Source organism: Argentina anserina, chromosome 1 (genome assembly GCF_933775445.1).
Source record: "Argentina anserina chromosome 1, drPotAnse1.1, whole genome shotgun sequence".
Taxonomy (NCBI): Eukaryota; Viridiplantae; Streptophyta; class Magnoliopsida; order Rosales; family Rosaceae; genus Argentina; species Argentina anserina.
Window position 1 is genome coordinate 6,243,542 of NC_065872.1, and position 27,820 is coordinate 6,271,361.

Below are 27,820 nucleotides of genomic sequence, written 5' to 3' on the forward strand. Positions count from 1 at the left end.
ATGACGAAAAAGGACTACAATATTTCAAACCCGGCTCTCTCTCTCTCTTGCAGCTTTGCTATTTAAAGCTTTCTTTTCTGAAGTGTTCTCCAAGCACTTCTTGCCCACGCGGCTTTTTTGTTGAAATGACGGAAAACTCCAAGGCGGGTTTGTGGTTTGGATGGAGGATATGAGGGTGTTATGGACTTTTCGAGAGGTTTAATGAGGGGGCGTTTGGCGGTTTGCCAGGTTTTGCCTTGTGGTAGTGGAAATTTGGCTTGGGAAAGAAGGTAGGACGCGGGTAAGTGTGATATCGTTATTGTTTTCCTCTGAATTTGAGGGTGCATGACTACTTCTCAATGTTCTCATTTTCTTTTGCTTGTTGCTTTGAGATATCAAGAGGATAATAGTTCTTGGCTTTCACTCCACTCTTTTATATCGATTTACCATTTGATTGATTTATCTCATGATTAATCCAATTCTTGAATGATCCCCTTGTTAACATAATGCCCATAATGGTAAGTTATAATACGGTATAGACATCATGGTAAAATATTAGTTATAATACGGTATGTGCACTTCCACTATGTAAAGTATAATGAAAGTGAACATAAATTAAGACACCAATTGCATGGTAAATGTTGTACCTGGATGAAGTATCATGATAAATGATTGTAAATGATGTGGTTTTAATACTATTCATTAAACAGTCAATGATGTTATATGATGAATTTTTACATTATTGAAGATTTCTTCAACATGTGATTTTAGTGCTTTATCTTGATGTACAATATTTTAGAATAGAATTGGAGTGAAAAAATTGATCTTTCTATTTTCCTTATTATGCCTTTAAAGTTTAAACTCTTCCAAGCAGTCAACATTTATTTTTTGGACAAGCAGTCAACATTGAATCCGAAGCAAACCAGCCAGAGTCACAGTTCGTACCATAGACAGAGCATGGGGTTTATTAGGGAAGTTTCCACGTCTTTCATGACCCTATTAGAAAGCTGCAATTTAGCAAAGCATGTAATGAAGTGCAGCTCATGCGCAAATTAAAAGTGCTTGTGGAGAAGTAAAAAAAAAAAAAAAAAAGCAAGATCCTATTAAGACGTCGTCACAGACTAGGAATGAGTTTGTGTTTTTTCTTGTATTGATTTTTTCGCACAAGGTTTGTTGTGTTAATTTATGAGAAATGTCCGCTACCGTAACTAGGGGTGGACACGGGTCTATTCGGTTCGGTTTTAGACAAAACCCATAACCCAATCTAAATTTTAAATTCGGTTCGGTTCGGTTCGGTTTTTCTATTTTAGAGACTGTGACCCACAACCCAACCCAACCCGTACGGTTCGGTTCGGTTCGGTTTTTTTTTTTTTACCCGTATGTAAAATACGTAATATTATATATTAATTTTAAAAGTACAAAATTTAACATAAAGATGAAAAACTAATAGTCTAATGATTATTTCATACCTAATTGACTTATGCCTCATCATTTAGCCCGTGGATCTGAAAAGCTCGCCGAGGCCCGCAAGCCCGATGGGTTTTTACCCGAAAACAACACTAATATGTCATAAGGGAAGACCCATTACCAATATGCGAACACTAAAAGTCGTTTGCATATATGAAATCACCTAATTTTTTTCACCGATTGTGTGCGGTCGCACCAAAAAAATCCATTTGGGAAAGCTCCGGTCAATGAGGATTTATATATGTCAAAACGCCTTTTTTTTACCATAAGTATGGACGATCAATCAATATCCAAATCGGACGAAATTTTTACGGGTTCCCTAAATATATATACTGATCACATCTGCTGGTGTCGATCGACCATATTTCGAACTGGAGTTATCGATTGCTGAAGTGTCCACTAATGTATCATACCTTTATATTAGATTTATAATAAAACTATCGCATTATGAAGCGACTATATGAAGGAAACTTTTAGGGATCGATCGACATCATCCGATGTGATCAGTATATATATTTAGTGACCATGAAAAAATTTCATCCTATTCGGACCTAGTTTGACCGTCAGAATTTCCGGTAAACTGAAAACACCACTAATTTGTCCTAAAGGAGAATCCATTACAAAGATGCGAATGTTGAAAGCCGTTTGCATATATGAAGTCACCTAATTTTTTTTACCTATCTTGCGCGGTCGCACTGAAGAAATCTATTTGGCAAAACCCCGGTCAATGAGGTTTTATTATGTGAAAACGCCTCTTTTTTGGTTGACCGTATGTACGAACGGTCAAACCATGTCCAAAATTGACGAAATTTTTACGGGGTCCCTAAATATATATACCAATCACATCTGCTGGTGTCGATCGACCATATTTCGAATTAGAGTTGACGATCACCTAAGTGTCAACTAATGTATCATAACCTTTATATTAGGTTTAAAATAAAACTATCGCATTATGAAGCGACTATATGAAGGAAAGTTCTAGGGATCGATCGACACCATCCAATGTGATCGTTATATATATTTAGTGACCCTATAAAAATTTCATCCAATTCGGACCTCATTTAACCGTCGGAATTTTTGGTAAATCGAAAACATGACTATTATGCCATAAGGGATGACCTATTACAAATATGCGAACGCCGAAAGCCGTTTGCATATCTGAAATCACCTAATTTTTGTTACTTATCATGCGCAGTCGCACTGAAGAAATCTATTTGGCAAAGCCCCGTTCAATGAGGTTTTATTATGTGAAAACGCCTCTTTTTTTGTTGACCGTTGGTACGAACGGTCAAACCATGTCCAAAATGGACGAAATTTTTACGGAGTCCCTAAATATATATACCAATCACATCTGCTGGTGTCGATCGACCATATTTCGAATTAGAGTTGACGATCACCTAAGTGTCAACTAATGTATCATAACCTTTATATTAGGTTTAAAATAAAACTATCGCATTATGAAGCGACTATATGAAGGAAACTTCTAGGGATCGATCGACACCAGCCGATGTGATCGTTATATATATTTAGTGACCCTATAAAAATTTCATCCAATTCGGACCTCATTTAACCGTCGAAATTTTTAGTAAATCGAAAACATCACTATTAGGCCATAAAGGAGGACCTATTACAAATATGCGAACGCCGAAAGCCGTTTACATATCTGAAATCACCTAATTTTTGTTACTTATCATGCGCAGTCGCACTAAATAAATATATTTGGCAAAGCCCCGGTCAATGGGGTTTCAATATGTGAAAACGCCTCTTTTTTAGTTAACCGTAGGTACGAACGGTCAAACCATGTCCAAAATTGACGAAATTTTTACGGGGTCCCTAAATATATATACCAATCACATCTGCTGGTGTCGATCGACCATATTTCGAATTAGAGTTGACGATCACCTAAGTGTCAACTAGTGTATCATAACCTTTATATTAGGTTTAAAATAAAACTATCGCATTATGTAGCGACTATATGAAGGAAACTTCTAAGGATCGATCGACACCAGCCGATGTGATCGGTATATATATTTAGTGACTCTATAAAAATTTCATCCAATTCGGACCTCATTTAACCGTCAGAATTTTTGGTAAATCGAAAACACCACTATTATGCCATAAGGGAGGACCTATTACAAATATGCGAACGCCGAAAGCCGTTTGCATATCTAAAATCACATAATTTTTGTTACCTATCATGCGCGGTCGCACTAAAGAAATATATTTGGCAAATCCCCGGTCAATAGGGTTTCAATATGTGAAAACGTCTCTTTTTTAGTTAACCGTAGGTACGAAAGGTCAAACCATGTCCAAAACGGACGAAATTTTTACGGGGTCCCTAAATATATATACCAATCATATCTGCTGGTGTCGATCGATCATATTTCGAATTAGAGTTGTCGATTTTCTAAGTGTCAACTAATGTATCATAACATTTATATTAGGTTTAAAATAAAACAATCGCATTATGAAGGAAGCAAGACGGCTAAATAATGCGCCTCTTATACATTAGATCAATTAGGTTAGAAATTATGTGCGGCTGTGAGGCCGACCACACTATTTTTTTTATTTAAAAAATAATAATAATGTAAAATTATAAATATGACAAAATGATGTCGTTTTGTAACGTTGACCATTGACTTCGGGTTGTTCGGGTCGGTTCGGTTTCTAAGGGACTGAACCCAAAACCCAACCCAAATAGAATCGGTTCGGTTCGGTTTTTTTATTTTCGTTTCGGTTTGATTCGGGTTTCGATTTGTTCGGATTCAGTTTGGGTTCGGGTCCGGTTTTTTTCGGTTTTCGGGTCAGTTTGTCCACCCCTAACCGTAACCTTTTCTTCCAATATTGAAAGCCACCTCAGAACAAGATTCTGAATCAATCTATGGTGGAGCCTTCGATGAGGCTAAGATTCTCATCTCATGGAAAATGGGGGAGACTTTATTGTATAAGATATTCTGTTCTACTTCTTCACAGTGATGGCACAGTAAATATTATTTCACTCCCAGATTTTACTTCACTGGGCAACAATGAGACAAGTTCAAGCATGCAGAGATTTCTCAGTCTTCGTAATTGGTAATGCTCGACTGTCACAAGCTTTGAACATCTCCGATATGATCGTCAATCTAAAACCTCTCCGATGAGTCAGACCTTTGCAAGCTAACTTGGCTGTAACCCTCCAACTGCAGAAGGTGTTATGCAGCAAAGGTCACCACCACTAGTGAGTTGTGACATTGATATTACGGCCACACAGTAACCAATGCCGCCCATACTGCTGATCTTGGCATCATGCCATGGCTAACCATATCACCAAACACTCGGTCTATCTTACCGGCACGTCGGCACGGCCTAACAGATTGAAGAAGCAGACATTGCTAACTGAAAGACTGTTGAATCCAGTATCAGTTACAGACCGATGTTGTATGTGCAGCTTCATTTCGTTTCACGGTAGCTTATAAGTGATGCTTCTCCATACTTTCCCATTACACCCGGAAACTAAAGAATTGGACATAATAATGTCCTTCATTTCCAGCTACAGAACACCTTCACGGCATCTCAACCAAACCAAGAGTATAATTCAACCAAAGCAGTGCGCAAAACTATTGCGACGCGAACCCACCACAACCAAAAGACCATAACCCTGTTTTTCCTGTAGAAATGAACTCACTCACTCACTCAACTCCACTAGTCTGCTACTTTCCTCTAGGCCTCATCATTGCCTCCCACACACCAGTCCCCGTCCCATGAACAGCTTCAAATCGAAGTATTCCAGGTCACTAGAAGAGTTCCATTTCATGAAAACTGTACCAGTATGCACTTGTCTGCCACATTCCTGGCATGGCACCACCCTGCAGATGATCAATACCAGACAGAACGTATGCGAATTCCATCTCAGCAGGTTAGATCCGAGTCATTCGACTCAACACAGATCAGGGCGTATGTGAAGGGTTTCCAGTTCAGGTACAGGCCGTAAGAACTGAAACCGCGCAAGTGGTAAATTTCAGGATCGTTTCAAGAAATAAAGTGGTGGTGATAGACTGAACTTGGCCGGAAGGTGAAGCAAACATATACAGCGAGGTATGATGCTCATGTTTTGATGAGTTTTAAGAATTGAGACGAGGATATTCAGTATTACCCTTCACCATATACTTCGGAGTAACCAGCAGGGCTTTTTGAAGCTTGAATAAATAACACCCATATGCCATTGAATAATATAGGCTGCCGGAACTCATATTGAGCTAAAAACCTTACAAGAGAAACTACACCTACGTCGATATAATTACTAGCGGCAATAATCATCAGATGAATAAATATATAATTACTAGGGGCATACAATTACATACATTGCAGCATATCATCATAAAGCCTGCGCTACCGCTCTTCTGAGTTAAATTTGTTCCAAGCTTCCTGTAGTAAAAGTCAAGGGTTAAAACTGACCAATTTAACGATATTAAGACTGGTGAATAAGATATCACACTGTCTATTAACATTCAACAAACCTTTAGAAGATCGAAAACTTTTTCACATATATACTTCTGGTGTATATTGGCACCACGTTGTTGTAATTTGTCAGGATGAACACAGAGAGTGGCTTTCCTGTAAGCTTTCTTTACAGCAGCAGCTGTTATCACCTCGGTCAAGGGAATAGGCTGCCAACCACTATCAGACCCAAGGATCTGCCAATGATGAAAAATTAGTAAAACAACAATACTCAATAGATTTGTCAGTAGAAATACTTATACCATGATTCCAAAATACACATAGAATGATAAAACCTACATATTGTAAAGTCGAAAGTAAGGCACGCAAGTTTCCTTCTTTTCCGCTTGACCACCTCTTGACATCTGCATCCAGAGTCTCGGCTACTCTCTGCAAACAAAATCAGACAAGCACATCAGCGAGACATTAAGAAATTGAAGTTTCCAAGTCTATCAAACGTTTATAGAATATATACATTTCTCTCTGCTTGCTCTCTTTGTGCAAGAAGATCACGCATATTCTTCTCCGCAAGGGCTTTTGCCTGAAACAGGGCCAGGAAATTTGGAATTATTGTCGTCTCTAGATCAGAGTTTTGAAAAATATAAATGATTTTTTAATCATACCGCTCTCTCAGCTGTTCTAGCATGTCTCTCTAGTCTAGCTTTACACCTTTGAGCTGATTCACCTTCAACTCCTTCATATCTCTCTGTGTAATAGGAAGTTCACAGAAAGACCATTAATATAGAATCAATGAAAAAGCATTAACTTTGATAAACTGAGACTCAAATGCTACAAACATACCACCATATGATATAGAATTCGGGTGTCTTGATTTCTGTTGCTCCTGTAGATCCTGTGAATTAGGTCATTAACAGCCTTTAGATTGCTGTTGGCGAGTTTGTATTCATCCAATGCTGGATATATCCAGCAGAAACAAAAAGAAAACTCACCGAGAATGAAGAGCAATGTCTCAACCCGTTATTCCTAGAAGATGCACTAAATTTGTCAGAAACAGATCTCTGTACCCGTTCCCTTTCGGCCATTAGCTTTTCTGCAGCACGCTCTCGAGCCTCTGCAGTTGCCCTCTCCACTGCAGCACGCTCCGCCTTGAGCCTGGCCTCCATAGCTGCCTTCCCTGCTAATGACTTCTCCCTAGCCTCTGCGCAAACTTTCTCTAATCTTTCACGAGCTTCTGCCATTGCTCTTTGTCGAGCGTCAGCTGTAGCTCTCTCCAAAGCAACCCTTTCTGCTCTCTCACGAGCTTCCACATATGCCCAGTCGCGAGCTTCAATTGTTGCTCTGTCAACAGCCATCCTGTCCTTTTCTCTTTCCCTCTCCCTTTCTCTTTCTTCCTCAATCTTTCTTAGGCGATCATTTTCAAGCTCCCTTTCTCTTTTCAACTTCTCTGTTTCTTTCTCCCCATTTAATAGGTCTTCATTAAGATTTTTGACTTTCCTCCCCAGTGGCTGGGTAGCATTAACTTGCTGAGATGATTTCCGGTTGTTTGTTTCTGCAGCAGCTGAACAAGCTGCTTCTGTTTTCCTTCTATTAACAACAAAGTCTTTCACCGGTTCAGCTGCCAAGTTTTCTTCCTGAGTTGAGGAAGCATGGACTTGCTTCGAGGCCTTTTCCCTCTCTTTCCATTCCTGGGCACATTCCATCTTTTGAGTTTCATGATCAGAGTCCATCTGAGCGGTACAATTGAATTTTGGTTGTGGCATTTCAGTGCCAGAGCTAGCTTCTACTGCCTTCATCACAAAGTTGACAAAAGGAATTGACTCATAGGCATCATCCATTCTGAATTGGCTCTTTCCAGACTCTGTGCATCCTTGGGACAAGCCAGATGCTTCGAACTTCTCAGCAACCGGCCCATTTGTTGTTTCAACTTCCCCCAGTACACCTTTTCTAGCTTGAGGTTCCACGCTAATTTCTTCCCTTGCTTTCTTGACACTGGCATCAGAAGGAAGAGATTCATTGGCATCTTTCCTTCTGAACCGAATCTCTCCACTTTCTAAATCAAGCGACATATTTACTGGTTCAACGATTTCTGGAACTGATTGTGTATCACTATTTTTGTTGTCGCTCTTTCTCTCCCCAATTTCTTCTTGAGCACACACCTCCCGAGACTCCTTCATTGTTTCACTGTTTTCATCAAGGCTTCTTGCTGTTTGAGTTGCATGGGTGTTCTCTTCACAATCCTGGTTGCATGTCTCATCAGATACCTCGTGATCCTCTACTTCCATATGCAGATGGGTTCCTTGAACTGACCTGAGTTCCGGAACATTTTCATTCCTTTCTGCTCCCTTTTGTGTTTTTTGTAGGAATTTTGCTTCTTTCCTGGCATTAGCAGCTTTAATATTCCTCTCGGTCTCTTCCGATACACTAGCCTCATCTAACTTTTGTTGAAGTTCTGCCTGCTTAAATGCTTTTTCCTGGGATTCCTTCAATCTGTTTATGGCATACTGCTGCTCACGAGCATGGGCCATTTGAACTTTCCGCTCATTCTTCTCTTTTTCATAAGCATCCTTTTGCCTCTTCTGATATTCTTCTAACTCAAGAGCTTCTTTTAGCCGCTTCTCATTTTCTTCTCTTTGATCAGCCTCTTTCAGTCTCATATTGTTTTCTCGTTCAAGAGCCTCCTTTAACTTCTTCTCATTTTCTTGCAACTCTAGAGTCTTTTTCAGCCGCTTCTCATTTTTCTCCTTTAACCGCTTCTCTTTTTCTTCCTTCTCAAGAACCTCCTTCTGTTTCTTCTCATTATCTTCTGTTAGAGCAGCCTCTTTCTGTCTCCTTTTGTTTTCTCGTTCACGAGCCTCCTTTAATTTCCTTTCATTCTCTTGCAACTCAAGAGCCTTTTTCAGCATCTTCTCATTTTCTTCCTGCTCAAGAACCTGCTTCAGTCTCTTCTCATTTTCAGCTTTTTTAAGTGCATCTATGAGCCTTTTTTCATTCTCTTCCTGCTCCAAAGTCTCTAATCTGATGTCAATGCCTTCTGTTCTATGAGATTCCTCATATCTTTCCTCAATTCCAAATGTGTTGTTCTTCTGCTGCATAGCATTTTCAGCATTAAACTTATTTTCTTTACCATGAACCTCTGGCATATTGCCATGTCTCTCTGATTTTGAACATCTGCCTCTTTGCTTCTCAGACTCTGCAGGCACCTTGCCCACTCTAGAACTCATCTCAGTATCCCCCTTTCCCGAAGCTTCTTGAGTCACTTTAACCATTTTCTCATGCTCTTTCCGCCTCCATGACTCTTTAGCATCTTTTGATCTTGCATTGCTTTCCTCCATTTCATGATGTTTCTTCTCAAGATCTTCTGGAACATGAACTTCAACTCTGACATTTACATCAGCTTCTTCCTGCTCTAATACTTTCAAGGTTGCATTGTCTTTCGGTCTATGCTCATGCCTGTTTGTGCGCTGAACGGAAATCTTATCTTTGTTGGCTTTCTCAAAAGCCTTCTTGGTGTCATGACTGTCATCTAATGCCACCAATTCGAAATATTGTGTTGCTTCTTGCCATTCACTAGCTTCATCAATTTTGAAAGACCCCTGAGGTGACCAGGATCCCTTCCCATGCTTCTCCTGTACAAGATTTTCGGCTGCCCCTGAAGATTTTCCATCTACTAAACATACTGGATTTTCTCCGACTTTCTTTAAAACCTTTTGTGTTTCCTCACTAACAGCAGATTTCATTCTACTGTCTTCTCTTTCAGAAGTTGCCTGGACTCTATCATCTTTCTTACTGCTGGAACCATCAGCAACTTTTCCCACCTTTCCTTCCTCTTTAATTTCTTTCTTTGAATGGGATTTTGAATGGCTATGAAAACCTTCTTTCTTCCTCTGCATTAACTCCTTTGCACTTCTCAATTGTACTCTAGCTTTCTCCATTGCTTCTTTCATAGCTGCTGCAGAGACTGCAGCAGATGAACTTGCATCTACCTCAACATCAAAGAAACGGGGCGAACTATCACCTGTTGTCTCATCAGAAGAAACAGTGTTCGAATTGGAAGACAGTCTACCATAGTCTCCACTGTTTCCATCAACGATGGGTGGCGGCCGACAGGGTGGTGGCAAATGAGAGGGCTGCGTCCTGAGACTTATATCAGATATAGTAACAAATGGCTCTTTACGACGAGAACCATTACGAACAGATCCTCTTTCCAGTCTATAGCTGTCTCCATAAACCTCCCCAGCTGAACTCCCATTAAGGGGAAGTGACACGTTCTTTCTGATATGCTTTTCATTTCCCATCTCCACATTAGAGTACATATTGAACTTTCTATCATCAGTCACCTGCAAGCTTGGACTGTCGAATTGCACGGGAGTAATTTCATCCGGACTATATCTATATCCGGAAGAGGCAGGTACCGGGTTTGCACTAGTCCTCCCATTCAAAGATTCTTTACTGCTTTTATGATGAACTTTGTAATATGAAATGTCAAACTCAGAGCTGCCATCAAATGAATAGTAAGGATCTTCATCTGAAAACCTCTGATTCTTCACAGAATGATTCGACTCGCCCGAGACAGACCCAGATCCTACTGGAGTCCTACGAATGAGCAAGCAAGGAGAGCATATTATAACAACAGATTCTAGCATCACACAAGTCCGAATTAGGTAAAAACAACTTGTTCCCTCATTTGATACCGCAAAATCAGAGAAAACAGATTCATTTTAAAGAGACTAATCCAGACATTAAGAGCATGAAGCTTTCCATGTAGAAAATGTTGAACCCAGATCAAAGTCGATACCTTTTTACACAAAAAAAAAACCTAACAATCTCAACTTAAAATCTCTCTAGTTCCTCATACTATAACCCGAAGGACCCTAGATTAACAATTTAACCACCTCTTCAAAATTACCCCGTGTTTCTTAATCTACAACGCTTTGTTTAACATGTAAGCACATTTCTTCCCTGAATCTCAAGCCTCAGTTTAAAAAGCTCAAAAATTTACTGCTAAACTGAAACCAAAAACATACATTTCAGTAAAAATTACTCCGAAAAAACCGCACTTTGTCTCATTTTGACTGCGAAATTGAGCAAATGAGAAGTTCTAGAGGCAAAAGCTAAAGCCTTTGTGATCATACCAAGCTTCGTCGGAGGAATCACCATCTCCGCCGTTGCTTTGCTGCTTGACCAGGTCGTCGTGGGCCACGGCGAAATCCAGGCCGTCGAAGCCTCCGAAGACCTCGGAGTAGTCGAAGCCGGAGCTTCTCACATCGAAAAACTCGTCATTCTGGTCGTCGTCAACGACGGCGGGGAGCTCGAGCACGGGAATCGAGGAGGCGCGTGAGGCGCCAAACGCGCCGAAAATCTCGCTGTAGTCCTCGAGGCGCGGGGAGAGGGAGGAGGAGGAGGAGGAGAGGCCGAACTTTGGGGGCCCGCCGTAAACGTCGTCGTATAGGGACTTGGCGAGAAAGCCGCCGCCATTTGGGGTGATCACTTTGGAGGAGGCGGAGCGGCTGGGGTGGCGAGAATGTGAAAGGTTGTCCATGAAAGAAGAAGGGAGCTTTGGAGGAATGGGGAATTAGGGTTTGGGCTCAACCGAGTTAAACGCACCGTTTTGGGGTTTGAGGGGGTCTGCACCGAGAGAGAGAGAGAGCTGCTGCAGTCTGCAGAGACTGGGGGGACTCTGAGGAAGTGAGGAAAGAGGAAGATGAAAGTGGGAAAATAAAAATAGAAAGTGGGGGCGGTGAAATGACGGAAATGGATCCTCCTATTATTGCATGACCTGATAGCCTGATACCCCGGTTTTTATTTATTATTTATTGATTTTTATTAAATAATAAAATTATGAAAGCGAAATCACGATTAATTTTCATCTTGAAGAAATCTAGATTGAACATTAGATTGAACGAATCCAGGAGGAGACAGTAAAACCACACAGCCGCTATGTGTGTGACATATTTAGTCTCTTAGTTTTTCATGTTCTCTTCTTCTTATTTTTTTTTAGGTTTTTTAGATATGTTCTAATTTGTATATCACTGTGAGTCAAATAAGATAAGTGGAGACAATGTCACCCCATAGAACAACGGCATCATCATAATCTGGCGTCTTATGATATTGTTCATCACTATTAAGAAATTGGTCTGATATGATGTTAATACTTCACTAAAACTAAAACTAATTTGCTTTCAAAATAGAATTGTCATGTATGGACTGCAAAGAAAATACGTAGTTATTAATCTTAAACAAAGTATTGAAACAAAATATAACGTGGACGAAATTTAAGACCTATTATTCTTAATATTTGGCCCCATTTGTTGTCACCTTTAAAAGAGGAAATATTTTCAGCAACAATGAAACCAAAGTGATTGGTTTAGCCGGTATGCGGTGACAAGGAAGAATGGGAAACCGAGGAAGGAGCAAAAGAATTTGATTGAATTCTGGGAACACATGAAGGAGCAATTTTGGGTTTGAAACGTGAATTGGTTTTATTATGCAAATGGATGCCCGACCAAACTGTCCCAATTTTGGTACGATGAGATAAGAGTTTTTTTCACCAAAAGTCCTTCAATTCTGGTGTACCTACCAATGTGATACCTCAACTCTTAATCGTACCAATGTGATACACAGACTCTAGTATTGCTATCATTGAAGTACTTCCGTCAGTTTTTTTCAACTTTTCCGTCATCTTAGTGACGTGGCAAGTACGTGAGGCCCACAAAGAGGGTTAAAAGACAAAATTAACCCCATCTGAGATGAGCAATGTTTTTCCCGCCCTTTACCTTGAGAAAGACACCCAACAATTCCAATTTTGGCGCTAATTTTCCCTCCCTACTCCTTAATTTGTGTCTCTTATCTAAACTAAAGAACTACCGTCAACCAGTCGACCACAATCTGATAAAACCTAGATCAATTTCATTTTCTATTTTTACCCTAGCACTTGTTAAACTAACATAATAAATATAGAAATTTATATGGAACATCTTATGAGATTGTGGAAATGAGATGTTCCATATAAATTTCTATATTTATTATGTTAGTTTAACAAGTGCTAGGGTAAAAATAGAAAATGAGATTGATCTAGGTTTTATCAGATTGTGGTCGACTGGTTGGCGGTAGTTCTTTAGTTTAGATAAGAGACAAATTAAGGAGTATAGAGTGAAAATTGGCGCCAAAATTAGAATTGTTGGGTGTCTTTCTCAAGGTAAAGGGCGGGAAAAACATTGCTCCTCTCAGATGAAGTTAATTTTGTCTTTTAACTCTCTTTGTGGGCCTCACGTACTTGCCACGTCACCAAGATGACGGAAAAGTTGAAAAAAACTGACGAAAGTACTTCAATGATAGCAATACTAGAGTCTGGGTATCACATTGGTACGATTAAGAGTTGAGGTATCACATTAATAGGTACACCAGAGTTGAGGGACTGTTGGTGAAAATAACTTACGAGATAAACACCCAAGCTTGCTAGCAACTTGGGAAGGGATTTGAACAGCAGAATAATGACAATGCTCTACTGTGCTTTTTGTATGGTGCCATCTGACTATTTTCTGGGGGGTGTTGATGTAAATGCCAACAACTTTGCTGGGCATGTTCGGAAGTTAGTTTATGTAACAAACTAGCTAGTTGTATAATATGTACGAGACTCTCTCTCCCTATCGGAAAATTATTCAATGAATAGGTGGTCTTGAACTAGATCCCTTGATTGTATTTGATTTGGTGAAAAGGTGGTTTGTCATTGTTTATTTGTTTCGGAATACCATTCCTGCAATTTGTGTGGACGATGATGTATGAATCTGATGCATCGACTTGAGAATATATATGACGGTTAAGAGAAAACCAAGGACGATTTAAAGCACAACCAATGTCTAAATAAATAGTGTAAGAATGTAACGGTCTAAATGACAACCCTGCAATAAAAAAAGGTGGCCTAAAATAAAGCTTTACATATTGCACATAGAAACACCAAAAATGCAATGCCTATTTCCAATAATGTAAAAAGTAAAAACATCGATCCATACACACAAGATTGTTTGTTAGCAACATACAACCTCTTCATTTATTTACTTGATCTTGGCATTATTATTTTTTCTTGTTTTAGCCAAAAGGTGAGACCTAGAAAATTTCTTGAAATATCCACTTAGATTTTTGCCAAACTTGGACCAAAACAATATCATCATCAAATTTGGAAGGCATTGAAACCACTTCTCTTCCTATTTTTCTTCTTTTGATAGGCTCACTCACAGGCATTTATATTCATATATACACCAACTAATCCACCACTTAAAAATTGATTCAATCATCAAACGAATAAATAAGCACAAAACAATTGGGTGTCAAAATTAATAATGCATAAATACCCATGAGGATTTTGGTTGGTGGAGCTATTCAATGTGTATAATATGTGCATGTTATGTGTGGTTTGATGCTATTCCCCACATTTTGAAGGTTCTTGATGGCTACATTATAGAATGTGGCATTGATTTCAAGCCTGTCTTGTACAAAATTTCAAAGGGACCGAGGCCAATTGTTTCGAATCGGTTGCTCCATAATTTCCCATGAATTTGACCTTAGAGCTAATTATTAACAGGTCCCTGAATGCAGCAGAACACCTACATCAAGCTCTATATATAAGGCAATTGATGGCTCCTTCAGAAGACAACTAGGACAATTACAAGCTCGACGATTGTAACATGTTCAAATGTTGAGGTAGACACAACCTTAGTCATGATGGCTGTGGACCTTAAAAAGGTAATTATTACAAACGCCATTGTTCGTCATTGATGTGTATTCATCAATAACTAATGCGTTACTGTTGTGAACTATATGTCCTCTCCATGAGAACGAAAATAGTTATGCTCGACGACCCTACCTCATCAATCTCCTAAGTCCTAACTAGAGGCCTCTATTCGCCACACTTGAAAGAGTGCGTAATAGCTCACTGATCGAGCGCTCTTGCGCCGAAGATGAACGGGGCTAAGCTTTACCAAGCTATGTGTTTTCTACTATCAAGCGAAGTTGAGTTGTACAAAACATATAGAAGGATAAATGTGGTACTTTCACTTTTTTACATTTTGCTTATTCGATGCTGCAATATGAATTACTTAAACATTATAAAGAAAAGATAAATGACCAATCTGAATATTAGAACAATTCAGGTACAATTAGACATTACTTTAATTCATGAGTTCTTAACTTTTCATCGATACAATCTCTTAAAATTTTGGGGCGCAAGTTGTATTTTTTTTACTTTAATTTATATATATATATATATATATATATATATATTGACTATACATATTTGAGATCTTACATGGCTCTAAAAGACATCTCAATTTAATTCATCTAGAAGTTAATTGACTACATATTAATGTTTTCCTTTTTTTTTAAGGGATTAGTGTTTTCCTTTTAAAAGGTTAATAATTAAATATATACTTTCATTTCTCCATCTCAAGAAAAACAAAAACACTCATCAAACTTTGTACAAGGATATGTGATATACACTACTACAAACTTCACATCATTCTTTAAATGTGAGTTTGACAACCAACTAACACCTACATTTGATAACACAGTCCTTATCATGCAGTATAAGAGGTAAGTGTATGATTATAAAGTTATATCTAAGAATGTCTCATACTTTTCCAAAGAGATATAAGCTCCTACAATCATGAAGGACAAAGCTTGTATTAACGAAGAATCAAGCACAAGCTACCATTGCTACTTGATTTTATTCTTCCCTAAAGAAAAAAAACCAACAAAGCTAGCTAGCTGGTGCTGGTTGGACAGCAATTATTATTATTTGATTTATTTCTTCAAAGACTTTCTTCTGGTCTGATGAATTATTATATTTGAGCCACAACCTGCCTAGGATTTCCTGATTTCCATATTCCAAAGAAGGAAAGATTTAAGAAACAGACACTATCTGTCTATCTCTCTGTGAAAACAGGACAAGATAATAAAACCATTCATACAGGGTTCTGGGAATCTGAATATAGTTAACTTAATCAAGCTTAAACAAATGTAACTATTTGATTATTCTGGCTAAACATAGACAATACCTTCTTTTACATTTCATTGGCACTTGTCTCCATATACCCTATCAAACAGTCCTAAAGAGCACAAGGACTCTTCTCCTTTTTCTTACAGATAAGAAAAAATCAATTTCTTTTTTCTGATTCAAAGATTCAAAGAAGCCCTGCAGTTCTGGGTTAGCTTCATTCTTAATCAGAGAAAAATTACAAATTTACACCGTGTTTTTGAGCAAGTTGCATGGGTGTTTCTGACACACACATATATATATATATATATATTTTTTTTTTTTCTTCTTCTTCTTCTTCTTAGGTTTGAATTATCATAACCTTAGAATATTAAACCCTAAAGAGACCAGAGGGTTGGCTCTTTCATAAGCTTCATACCAGGAAAGAAGGGGGGCATCTTCTGGGCCATTGTGTTTGCCACTTTATGACAAGTCTGAGACTGAGTTCAGCAAAAGCATACAAAGTCATCATTCTTCAACTTAAATAATTACTTGGTTTGTATATTTTATCCGGCAGAATATAAAAACAATGAGTACACATTATAGTATCTAGTGTATGAACAAAGAGGAATCGTACTATAACATACGAGGGCGCAAATGTAGGGTTTGATGGTCTCAAGTCGATCTCTACAAAAGTGATCAATTGTATATTTCTACTTGTATAATTACAAGACGTGGTGACATACATTTTGGTTGGCATGCTTAGTGGGTAGCTCATACATTTTGAATCAGTCATTTTTACACGTTGAATGGTGAAGAAGATACACTGTTTGAGATTCAAAGCATCGAAATACACTTTCACCACATAAATGGACGGTTAAATTACATAAAATGCAATTGTTATCATTAAAGTTAACTTATATGGCAACTTATAAAATAATATCATCTTTCATATGTAATTAGAAAAAAATTACTATTTATTTTTCAATTATAAAAAAATCATCTCAATTATTAGAAATTAAAAAATAGTCAATAAACTTTAAACAAAATTAAATTATATTATTTTAGACTGTTTTGTCAAATCACTTTTTTTCTTCTTCTTTTTCCTTATTCTACTAATTACGATCATAATTTTATCGTCCGGCGATAAATTTGAGCGTCATTAGTATCGTTGGAAAGATCTCTCTCCCCTATTTCATTTGATACTATACCCACTCCGAACCGACCACCGTACAAGGTGCATCAATTCTCGTAAGAGGCAGCCACCGTCCATGTTGGTGATCCATGCTATTTCGGCGAAATCAGAGCTCAAGGCTCTATAGTTCTAGTTATTCTCTTCATTCTAACCAACCTCATACCAATCTCCTTTGAATTTTAACATAATTTCGCATATTTAGACATTTTCTCTAGGCATGTCACAGCCGTTGTCACACTACTTATCACAGCCGTTGTCATAACTATTGTCACACTACCGATAACACAACCATTGTCACACCTGCTGTCACACCCACTGTCACATTTGCTGTCACACCTTTTGTCACAGCCACTGTCACATCTGTTGTCACGTCCATTGTCACACCTGCTGTCACACCAATGTCACACCTGCTATCACACTATCTATCACACCCGCTGTCACACTACCTATCACACATACTGTCACATTGTTTTATGTGACTATGTTGTGACAAGATGAATAAAAAGAAGAAGAATGAAGAAAAAAAAAAAGAATGACTAGAAATAACGATTTTTTGTTTACTGTTATGTGATCTTTAACTTCTCAAATAAACTTATATGATCCAATTATCTACATTAATGTGATGTCACACCCCCAGCCACACTACATGTCACAATACATGTCACACTGCCTATCACATTAGCTATCACAATGTCTGTCACACTAGCTATCACACTACTTGTCACATCATAAAGTTAGTGTGACAGGTAGTGTGATAGGTGGTGTGACGGGTATTGTGACATATAATGTAATAGATAGTGCGACCATGAAAGGAAAAAATATATTTACATAATTTTTAATTGGGCACCAAAAAAATTACTTTGAGCACCCATGTCGTCGTCATCATCATCATATCAATTCCATTTTCCTTCTGATAACTTTGAAGTTCCAAATTTTTTTTTTACGTTGAGAGCACTGTGGAGGTCGAATTGCATGACCCACCTAAGCATAGGTCATAGAATCAGAAACCAACCTCCGGTGCCACTAACTGCAGCCTTTGGCTGCCGACTGAGCGCATCCACAACGCCGTCATTAAGCGTCTAATCCAGACCCTCACCACTCCCTATGCTCTATCTGGAAGCTATGACACCTTGTCCACCGATGAGGCCGACTCCTAAGCGCGTGTCATCAAGCAAACTGCCTTCGCTGCCGCCAAGTCGCCACGGTGGTCAAGGGTGAGACCGGAATGAAGATCTTGCAGATCTACTTCAAGGAGATCAAGAAGGGATGCGGTGGAGCCGAAATCAGGTGGGGTGAAGTCGGAGTCCCGTGGAGATGCTTGGCGGCAAGGCGGTGGAGCCAGAGTCATCGGATTTTGTGGTGTGGCATAGGTCGGTGTCGACCCAGGAGGGGAGAGAGAGAGAGAGATAAAAAAAAATTTGAGTGGCACACTGTAATTTGTTTAAACTTTAAGGGTTTTAGAATCATGATTTTTTTTTTTATTTTGAAATCTTTCTTGACTTTTTTCTCATTTTATGTATCAAAATAGACCTTTTTATAAGAAGTCCCTATAATTTTTTTTGGAATTAAATAATAAAAATGTTGATGCATACAATAATTTTCTCAAGAATTTATAATGAGTAGATTAAACCGTCTTTTCTAAAGAAATTGATTTAGAGTTTTAGACATTACTGTTTGGACGCGGAAAAAAAAAGGGATGGTCTTTCCGGTTCTAAGTAATGGTCCTCATTATCCTCAATCCCGAGTGAATATTACCAAATCTAATGTACCAAGTAGTACCAACAATTCAAAAATAAAGAAACAACAAGCATTTGATTCTATCAAGAGGTTCAACACACTTTAACTTCATGAGTTCAATTTCAAAATCAAGGGTTCTCACTTCTAAACTCACTATAATTTTGGATTGGCAAACTAGCTATTCAAATTTGGAGATGATGTTGGCAATCTCCATCAGGCTCTCCCTCATTACAAACTTCCAACAAGTTTAGCTTTCAAGTTTTGAGGCCCCTTAACTTTTCCTCATGGTTTGTTAGTAGGATAGGTCTTCAAGACCTTTCCCCTAAAAGGTCATTATTAACTTAACTATGGTGGTAATCAGTAATAACCCACCATGTTAGCAATAATAGCTTTCTCCAGGAGTCTAGTCCAAGAGAGCTGAAAACAAAAACAAAACACAGCACTTGGTTTAAAGAACCCTCGCAACTTAATCCAGCATCATAGTTTTGGGCTTTTATTGGTCCGATTAGTTGTAATTGTATTTCATATGCTGCTGCAATGGAGAAAATTGAGCTGCATATCATGGACGGACTCTCAATCTATCATCGTCTCTTGACAACAAGAGTTCGAGTGATGAACAAGTTATGAATGTGATGCAAGTTGGCCTTACATGAGAAGTGTTTATTCAACAACCTGCAGTACAAATTACTGATGGCATTCAGATGAGAATTCTGTAGCTTGTTACATGTTATGAATGAATGTCAATATAGCAAACCTTGCATCACAAAACTCATGAATGAGTGGAGTTGGCCTCACAGAGGACTCTAACCCTTTCGAGAAGAGGCGGATCCGCAACTAGAAAAAGGGGGAAAACAAAAGACAAAGTATCCGACTTTATGTATCATATATCTGATAGGAGAAACGGTAATTTGCCTATTTCTATAGGCTCTTCCCAGAAACTTGGAGTTACATCATATACTAAGCAAAGCTGCACCAGAAGTTCTTACAGGTCAATGCCTGGTTTCACTTTCTTTATTTCATTCAAACATATTCAAAGTGAACTAATCTCTAAAACTAAAGATCTAATCGACCTTTCAGGAAGTTTTGACAACATTGAAACATATGTTCCAACATGGCAGTTTTGTTTCTCAAAAAAGAAAAGAAAATGAAGATGCTGATCAACTGGAAATGATTACCAGAGCCATTGGTGAGAAATGCACTCCATGTTTGACCTTCACACTTCAGATTGGCCCCCAAAATTATTGGAAACGTAAAAGGCAGCCCTTCTCCACAAATCTGCTCATAAACAAATTTCACTTACACTAGATCTCAAGAGATACCATTGCCAACATTGTTATAGTCACTTTTAAGTAGCCTTAGGTGGTGGCACTGCGTTATCGGGAAGAGTAGCCTCTGGCGGTGTTCGATGAATGACCTCGAGCATTGCATCATAATCCTCGTCACGACGTCCGAATTTCTTCCGCAACACCTTCTCAAACTCCACCTCATCAAGTTCCTTCGCATTTTCAGCTGCATGAACCTGAGCCAAGTTGGAGTAATTTAAGGCTGACTGGGAGATGAAGGCCATCTCGTCTTCAGTGAGCTTCCTAAGGAACTTGGCTGGATTACCTCCCCACACCTGGTTAATACAATCATCAACCAACCACTTGAAAATTTCAGACATAGGATGAAACAAAAACACTGCTCTGACTTAAAACTGCCAACTAGCTACCACTAAAATGCACTTCCATTGTCTACTCCGTACTAACCGTTTCGAGATGAAGCAAGAAGCTTTTCTAACTACAATCACCAGATATACAACTACGAAATTCAAATTAAAAGTGACAATGACAAACCTCTCCGCAGGGGATCCTTGTATTTTGCCTTACAAGGGCTCCAGCAGCAACCATAGCATGTTTCTCAACATGCACCCCATCAAGCAAAGTTGCAGCCATACCCACGAACGCCTCGTCTTCCACAGTACATCCATGCAACACCGCACTGTGACCTATACAATCCAAAATTAAAAACCTCAATTCGATAACAAGCTCCCAAAAAAACAAAACACACATCAAAACCACGCGAAAACACAATCACACACAACTCACCTACGGTGACATTATCTCCGATAATAGTAGGCAAAACCTTCCCAGCCAAGTTCGACTTCGCCACATGGACAAGCGAATTGTCTTGTATGTTGGTACCAGACCCAATGCTGATACTATTAGCATCACCTTCAACACCACCAACCCAAAATCAGCAAAACTCAACACACACATATAGCCACAATTAATTTCAATTTCAAGCACTAATTACACTCTAGCTACTAATCAAACATTGAATTCCACATAAACCTACCTCTCAAAACGCAACCGTACCAAATCGACGAGCCTCTCCCAACCTGAACCTGGCCTATAATCGACGCGCTCGGCGCCACGAACGCCTCCTTATCAACCTCCGGAGCTTTGTCAAACACATTCATCAGCGTCCGGTGCCGCGACACTGAACAGATACAAATCTAACGAATTACAAATTCACGATATCGAAAATCCGCAAAGAATCGAAAAGTAGAGAAGTGAAATTAATGAAGTGATAGCGTGATGGAGTTGGGGGGGGGGGGGGAGGAAGAAGAACGTACGCTGCTCCTTGAAGTAGTAGTTGCCCTGGAGGCGGGAGCCGAGGCGATCGATGGCCTGGCCGGTCTCGCGGATCCAGAATCCGACGGTGTAGATTGCTCGTCCCAGGGTCCCCATCTACGGCGGAGCGAGGTTGTGAGATTGGGGGAGAGAGAGAGAGAGAGAGAGAGACGAGCTTAGGGTGAGAGAGCAGAGCGGTGGGGTTTTTTCTGAGGAGGAGAGCGAGCTTTGACGAAATGGGAAGAAAGGGAGGAGGGGCTGTGCTGGGCTCACTCCCTCACTAACTTCTTAAACGGCATGTCGTATGGGTGCTTTGTTCTCTTGGATTTTACACGGCATGTCGATTTCTTAAAGCGTTACAGCGCTATATATCTGTTCAGACTTCAGACCCCTAGGGCCGCCTTGACCCGCTTAGAGGCAGCTAGACTTCGCCCAGAGTCCGCCTAGAACCTAAAGGGCCCAGAAGCCTCAATCAGGCATCCTTCTCAAAGGCGCTTCCTAGGCGGGCTAGACGGTCGATTTTGTGTTTGAGTTTGTTTTACTATAGTACATTAATATCCTTTTACCATATTGTTTTTATGGACTAATAATCAATCGATAGCAAATAAGATTTTCGGAAATTTGAAAAATTGGTGAAGGTTTCACACCAAAACTTCAAAGGAATATGTGCTTCAAATATAATAGTGGAGATAGAGATGAGGGAAAGGTGTTGAATAATCATGCTCAAACTTCATGATTAGCTTAGTCTACTGAAACTAGGCTCTCCGCATGGTTGAATGCTTTCCTATAAAAGTAACTGTGTGTTTGATCATGTTGTGGAAGCTTTATTAATTTCCGGCTCGCAGGATCGTAAAGATGCAAGTCTGCTTCAATATCTTCCCTTGAAAGATATTCATCCTTCAAAGAATATCCAAAAATATACGACGTCAATGAGGGTTTAAGTATAAATTGGTTAGCCCAAGAAATTTGTGTAGTACCAGCAGAAGGTTCCCCAGTGAATTTTTTGGTACAAAGATCACTGTGTTTTTCATAAATAACTGCCAGTGAATTTTTCCATGATAGGAGATTCAGGAAATCTGTTTCACTACCAATGCTCTCTGGTGATGGTATCACATCGAAGACGTCATCGCGAAAGTTGAAGCACAAGACAGAGAATCCACAATTATCTGTCCTCAGCGGCAAATACAGCACCCCATTCAAGGTGATCGAAGAGGACCTGTCCCATAAGAATGCAGGTGATGAACAGCAGTGGCTATCGACATCTCTCCAAGAAAGTGTACTTCCGGTCAAGACCTTGGCTCGAAAAATATATAGTTTGATTGGTGTCATGATCAACATGTTCTACAATGCTGACCAATTTATAATCACTAATATTGTCATGATTAATGAACGCAAAACCTAGTCGAGAATCATTATCAGCTGTCTCATTGAAGTACGGCAAGTACCTAAACTGTTTGGTGGCTGGGTTCCATACAACTATTTTGGATTCGCCACAATCAAAGGAACCAATTAGACAAACCAAACCATTACTAGATCCAACAACACTAACACTCCACGCCCCGATTGCACAGCCAGGTAAGATACATCCAAGTTCTAGACTTCTAGCTAATAGTGATTTATTTTACAATGAAATCAGTCGGCTACTGAAACTAGGCCCTCCGCATAGTTGATTACTTTGTAAACACCACATGTATATTGTGGAAGCTCTATCAATTTCTGGCTCGCAGGATCATAACAATGCAGGTCTTTATGATAAACATCAGTTCCTAAGATATTCATCCTTCCAAGATCCTAGTAGATATCTCGGCAGCAATGAGGGTTTGACTATGAACTGTTTAACCCAAGGGATTTGTGTAGTAACACTGAAGGTTCCTCAATCATCATCCAAAGCTCAATAAGTTCGTCTTCATGACCTGCCAGAAGTGCCAACGATTTTTTCCATGACATGAGTGCTTTTATGCAAATTGGTTTTCTCTGGTAATGTTATCACGTAGAAGGCCTCGTCGCGCAAATTGAATGACGCAACATAGAAATGATCATCTGCCCACAGAGGCCAATACAGCACCCCATTCAAGGTGATTTTATTTTGACAATCATGGAACACCGCTCCCCGTGGTGAACAGTTGGTTTTAACATCTTGCCAAGATTTTTGTACTTCTGGTGAAGACCTTAGCCCAAAAAGTGTTGTCAGTAACAGGTTGGAGAACGGTAGCCACTTTGTAATCTCTAATGTCATGAAAGAACTCAAACCCTACTAAATTGTAACAATGCTCCTTAGGTAGAAGATGATACCTAAACTGTTTTGTGGCTGGGTTCCATACAACTATATACTGTTCACCAAAACGATCATAAAAAAACCGGATACAAACAGCCATTACTAGATTCCATAGGAAGTAACCAAAGCAAATAACGTTTTCTGAAAGGTAGATCCAAACTCAAAAGTGGTGACTCATAGCGGAGCAATGGAATTGAATAATCTATTTCACCGTTTTGCGGAAATTTGAAGAGTAGAGAGAGATCGCAATCCGAGTTTTGGAGATGAATGGCGGTGAAATAACTGCTTTTTATGAGAGCCTGCCACTCCTTTGATACGCACTTAAACCTAGGCAAAGACTTCACCGGTAATCCTGAGAGTATTCCAACTACAACGTCTTCACGAAAACAAGTGCTTCTTACCTCTACTTTGCTTCTTCCTTTGATTTCCATTCTTTCAGGGAAGTAGAAACTAGAAAGCATGGGGCCACTTTCGCATAGATGGTACTGAAAATTGCTGCAGTGAGATTACCGGAAACGAGGCCTTGTTTGTTTCGCCAGAACAGATACCGGTTTAGGGTTCAAGAATTGGCTTTGAGCGTGAGTTGGACTGAGCTTCCAGTAGCACCAACAAAATAGCGGCCTACTCCCCTTCCCGGCTGAAAGACTAGTCTATAGAGAGAGCATACCCACTTGGAAATAGTAAACATGACAAGCAAGACTAAAAAGAGACCATCATAGTATAATACCACACTTGGAACCCCTTCCCATATCAGAAATAGCATGCAACACAGAATTCCAGTTATGAACTTTGGAGCATAAGATCCATCGAAACACATGAAACAGTTCAGTAGTTGAAGCATTAAACTTGGACAGAGGCATTCAGCAAGAAGTTTATCGGCCTCATTATACTACTAAGTGGTTCCATCCAATTTAGTAATTAGTCTCCAGGTAGTTACTGCCTTAAGCTTTCTACAATGTACGATGCATACAGGTCCCTGCAATAGAAGACCATCCTTTCAGATTAGTGCTATGAGATTTAAGATAAATTTATTAGTACAGTCAACTTTATCTCACATGGAGTATTGGATGGCTTCAATGGCGGCCTCAGCGGGTAGGAAGTCTTCAACAGCAACTTCCTTGTTCTCATTCTTTTTGTCTGTCAGTATAGAGTTAAGGGCATAATGCAAATACCAGTAAACTGTAAATAGATAAGCAGTATCAGAACTAGATCGAAGTATTGAGAGATATTATTGGCAATCATGAGATAATAGGATACAGTCCTCAAAAAATCGACGGATTTCTGCAAGGCGATGTGGGGGAAGGTCCTTGATGTCATTGTAATGGCGGTACTCAGGGTCATCAGCACATACTGCGATAATCTTGTCATCTTTTTCACCCTGGGACAGAACTCATGTTATTAAAGACCCAGGACGGAAAAAACACGTGGGTGAATTCGTCAAGATAGAGAACCACAGTAAATAAACAAAGTCATGCATTTATTTAATAAAATCCACTGTCTTGCTTCCCATTGAAGAGTGATGCCGAAATCATATCTGATCCTACAGTTCACTGTGCCCTAGTCAGACACAGTAAAGCAAGTATGCTTACTTGATCAATCATGGGCATCAATCCAAGAGCACGAGCACGTACAAAGGAACCAGGTAACACGGGCTCCTATACAGGAGAAAAAGTCCAGAATCAGCTAACCAGTTTAGTGGAATATACGAATTAAGGCAATTCACCCAAAATGATATTTACCTGCATTATAACCAGGACATCCATAGGATCACTATCCTCACAGATTGTTCGTGGGATGAAACCATAGTTGTGCGGATAAACAACCGATGAGTAAAGAACACGATCAACCTACATTTCGGAACATCCGCATCAGTCATCTATTTAAAGCAACTAGCAAACACTAACACAACAAGTTATGTAGAACTATAAGCTGCTGTTACATTCGGTATAACTGTAAAGAGATAGAAAGAAAAGAAGGCACACTTTTATGAGACCACTTGATTTGTCAAGCTCGTACTTGACCTTGCTGCCTTTGCTAATTTCAACAACCTGCCTCACAAAATCACATTTGTTAGGATGCATAAATCTATATTATCCACTTTTTATAAGTTCTTTAAGAAACATACAATACCTTGTGCTAATAAATTTTCTCATCTACCACAGTGACCACTACGTAACATATTCCATATACATACTCTATAATTTTTCAAATGAAAACATTGGTAGTTTACGATGAAACTTACAAAAGCAGCCAGATAAATCAAACATATGCTAAGCATTTTCACAAAATGAATGAACAACAAAGACGAATACAAAAATAACTTACACAGTTGAAAACTGCAGGTGCACCAGGTCCTGCACAGATGAAAACATCAAGTGTTACTATTAACCATGCAATATTCTATCAGTCTCAACGCTTCTCTTTGATACTCATGCACAATTCTTCAAGTCACTTCACTAGATAATACACATAAACATAACTTCTAACACAGGACACTTGACTTTCTCCAGTGTTGTAGTAAAGGAGTCCAGTTATCTGTTTACATTAAAATCAAGGGTAATTTTACCAACTAAGCAAATTTTAACCAACTAAAATGAGAGATGCAGGAGAAGTCTCTAGAGTTTCAGCTAAGGATACCAAACTGAGTGGCAGCTGAAGCATTAAACTTATTTAATTACTGATGCTTGATTAAAAGTTATTTTCTACTCCAATGAAGGCCCAAACTTCATGCAGTGTATCAAAGTTGATATGCTTAGGATAAGACTGGATAACAAATCAGCTGAATTCAGAGTTCTTCAAGGAACTCTGTAGAATTCTCAGTATCAATGTCTCCGTGCATATAAATCAAGTCTCCCGTGTATGTTCAGTGAAGTAAGATGAAAAAAGGTGCATGAGTGAGAGTAGTTATGAGTGTGACTGTTGTATTCTCATGTGTGAGACGCATGTGCAGGTTTCTTGGTGAGAATGTCAATGCATGTGTTGCACAAAAAGGAATTGTGAAGTAAATAGCTTTAGTATTTGACATGTTAGTGATGTGGTCTACTCAACATATATTACCTTAACAAGGCCTATCAAACAGGACAATCACAGAGGGAGTTTCAGAAATGAAGTGAAAAAATACGAACAAAATCCTACCAATCTCCAAGTCATGCCAGGGGTGAGCAGCAACAGATCTACGTGACATTGATGAAAGGATCCTTTCATTGAGCGCGACATTTCTGTGTGATGATCCCAAACTGTTGGCCATATTCACCACCTTTGCACTTTGAACATAAAGCAACAACAGATGACCACACATTAGCCTTCTTTAAAAAATCGGCATTCAGACATCAAACAATTACAAATATTAGTGAACTTCACCGAGTAGAAATTATACCAAAGAACTATAATGACTTATGATTGACCTCATGATCCATTATCACACGCAATCGGATCAACAAAACTACCTATAAAACCATAAAAAATAAGAAAAAGACTGCTCTATACCGCAATATTATAGTGAAATGGCTACTTTTTTCACACAAAATCTAGAGCTAAAATCTTAGAAGCCACGTCGAAATCTAATAATCACAATATAATAAGAAACAATCCATCATCTCTAGTCTCTACGCTTACTGCATGGAAAAACGATTGAGCTAAAATCAACAAGCCGAAACTCACACCGCTTCAATTAGATAAACAAAAACCACTAAATCGAAGTGTTCATGATTCAAACCTACTCAAACCGAAGCAAATCGCATCACAAATTCACAGTAAATCATCTACACTAATTCATTCAGATCAAAACAGAGCTTTACCCGATTCTTAATCTTTACAGTATCACAGCAAAGTTACAATTCAGCATACAAATCAAAAATGAACTGAAATATACAAACCGAAAACGAAAATTTCCGATTAAAAATTGAAGAGAGAATAAGAAGTACTCACAGATTTCGCGATAATGTAGAAACGAAGTAGCTGTGATTTTTCAGCTGCAAAAAATTGGGCTCTGGATTGTGAATGTGCGTAGCGAATGAGACTGAGAAAGGGCGCTGCGGTCTTTTGGCTTTATTTATAGGCGGGTGAGGGAGACGCTTCTGTCAACTTCTTCTTACAGCGGTCAGTCATAGGTCCACGGTAGCCGTTGGATCGTGTGAGTGTGTGTGTTT

General features: G+C 39.1%; 3 protein-coding genes across 5 annotated transcripts; all 3 read right to left on the reverse strand.

The window, feature by feature from the left end:
* Positions 1 to 5,580: 5,580 nt before the first annotated feature.
* On the reverse strand, positions 5,581 to 11,547 carry LOC126799845 (auxilin-like protein 1). Its single transcript, XM_050527111.1, has 8 exons — positions 11,016 to 11,547; positions 6,873 to 10,476; positions 6,724 to 6,775; positions 6,546 to 6,628; positions 6,398 to 6,463; positions 6,223 to 6,312; positions 5,943 to 6,119; positions 5,581 to 5,850 (listed from the first exon to the last, which is right to left on the reverse strand). The coding sequence occupies exons 1-8, from the start codon at positions 11,420 to 11,422 to the stop codon at positions 5,815 to 5,817; spliced, it is 4,515 nt and encodes a 1,504-aa protein (XP_050383068.1). The 5' UTR covers positions 11,423 to 11,547; the 3' UTR covers positions 5,581 to 5,814.
* An 8,098-nt stretch (positions 11,548 to 19,645) lies between these two features.
* LOC126800065 (gamma carbonic anhydrase 1, mitochondrial) lies at positions 19,646 to 21,585 on the reverse strand. Its single transcript, XM_050527351.1, has 5 exons — positions 21,400 to 21,585; positions 21,120 to 21,263; positions 20,870 to 20,995; positions 20,618 to 20,769; positions 19,646 to 20,400 (listed from the first exon to the last, which is right to left on the reverse strand). The coding sequence occupies exons 1-5, from the start codon at positions 21,512 to 21,514 to the stop codon at positions 20,128 to 20,130; spliced, it is 810 nt and encodes a 269-aa protein (XP_050383308.1). The 5' UTR covers positions 21,515 to 21,585; the 3' UTR covers positions 19,646 to 20,127.
* Positions 21,586 to 24,387: 2,802 nt separating this feature from the next.
* LOC126800093 (soluble inorganic pyrophosphatase) lies at positions 24,388 to 27,680 on the reverse strand. Of its 3 annotated transcripts, XM_050527397.1 has the most exons (9): positions 27,600 to 27,680; positions 26,808 to 26,935; positions 25,998 to 26,026; positions 25,655 to 25,720; positions 25,412 to 25,519; positions 25,262 to 25,327; positions 24,930 to 25,050; positions 24,728 to 24,809; positions 24,388 to 24,648 (listed from the first exon to the last, which is right to left on the reverse strand). In XM_050527397.1, exons 2-9 carry the CDS (start codon positions 26,917 to 26,919, stop codon positions 24,606 to 24,608), a joined length of 627 nt encoding a protein of 208 aa, XP_050383354.1. In that variant the 5' UTR covers positions 26,920 to 26,935; positions 27,600 to 27,680; the 3' UTR covers positions 24,388 to 24,605. The 3 variants fall into 3 exon arrangements, with proteins under 3 accessions (XP_050383354.1, XP_050383337.1, XP_050383346.1); XM_050527380.1 differs by lacking the exon at positions 27,600 to 27,680 and having other exon boundaries at positions 26,808 to 26,977; XM_050527389.1 differs by lacking the exon at positions 24,388 to 24,648 and having other exon boundaries at positions 24,724 to 24,809; positions 26,808 to 26,977.
* Between the last annotated feature and the right edge of the window lie 140 nt (positions 27,681 to 27,820).

What these genes read in the sequence shown, in the direction of transcription:
- LOC126800065 (XM_050527351.1), bottom strand. Translation starts at nt 21,514, where the DNA reads ATGGGGACCCTGGGACGAGCAATCTACACCGTCGGATTCTGGATCCGC. An exon ending in CTACTACTTCAAGGAGCAGC is followed by an intron (nt 21,264 to 21,399) that starts GTACGTTCTTCT and finishes GTATCTGTTCAG; the next exon opens with TGTCGCGGCACCGGACGCTG. An exon ending in CGGAGATAATGTCACCGTAG is followed by an intron (nt 20,770 to 20,869) that starts GTGAGTTGTGTG and finishes TGGATTGTATAG; the next exon opens with GTCACAGTGCGGTGTTGCAT.
- LOC126799845 (XM_050527111.1), bottom strand. Translation starts at nt 11,422, where the DNA reads ATGGACAACCTTTCACATTCTCGCCACCCCAGCCGCTCCGCCTCCTCC. An exon ending in GACATTGCTCTTCATTCTCG is followed by an intron (nt 6,776 to 6,872) that starts GTGAGTTTTCTT and finishes CCTAATTCACAG; the next exon opens with GATCTACAGGAGCAACAGAA. An exon ending in TACTTTCGACTTTACAATAT is followed by an intron (nt 6,120 to 6,222) that starts GTAGGTTTTATC and finishes CATCATTGGCAG; the next exon opens with ATCCTTGGGTCTGATAGTGG.
- LOC126800093 (XM_050527380.1), bottom strand. Translation starts at nt 26,970, where the DNA reads ATGTGTGGTCATCTGTTGTTGCTTTATGTTCAAAGTGCAAAGGTGGTG. An exon ending in TGATGCCCATGATTGATCAA is followed by an intron (nt 25,051 to 25,261) that starts GTAAGCATACTT and finishes GTTCTGTCCCAG; the next exon opens with GGTGAAAAAGATGACAAGAT. An exon ending in CCGTCGATTTTTTGAGGACT is followed by an intron (nt 24,810 to 24,929) that starts GTATCCTATTAT and finishes CTATACTGACAG; the next exon opens with ACAAAAAGAATGAGAACAAG.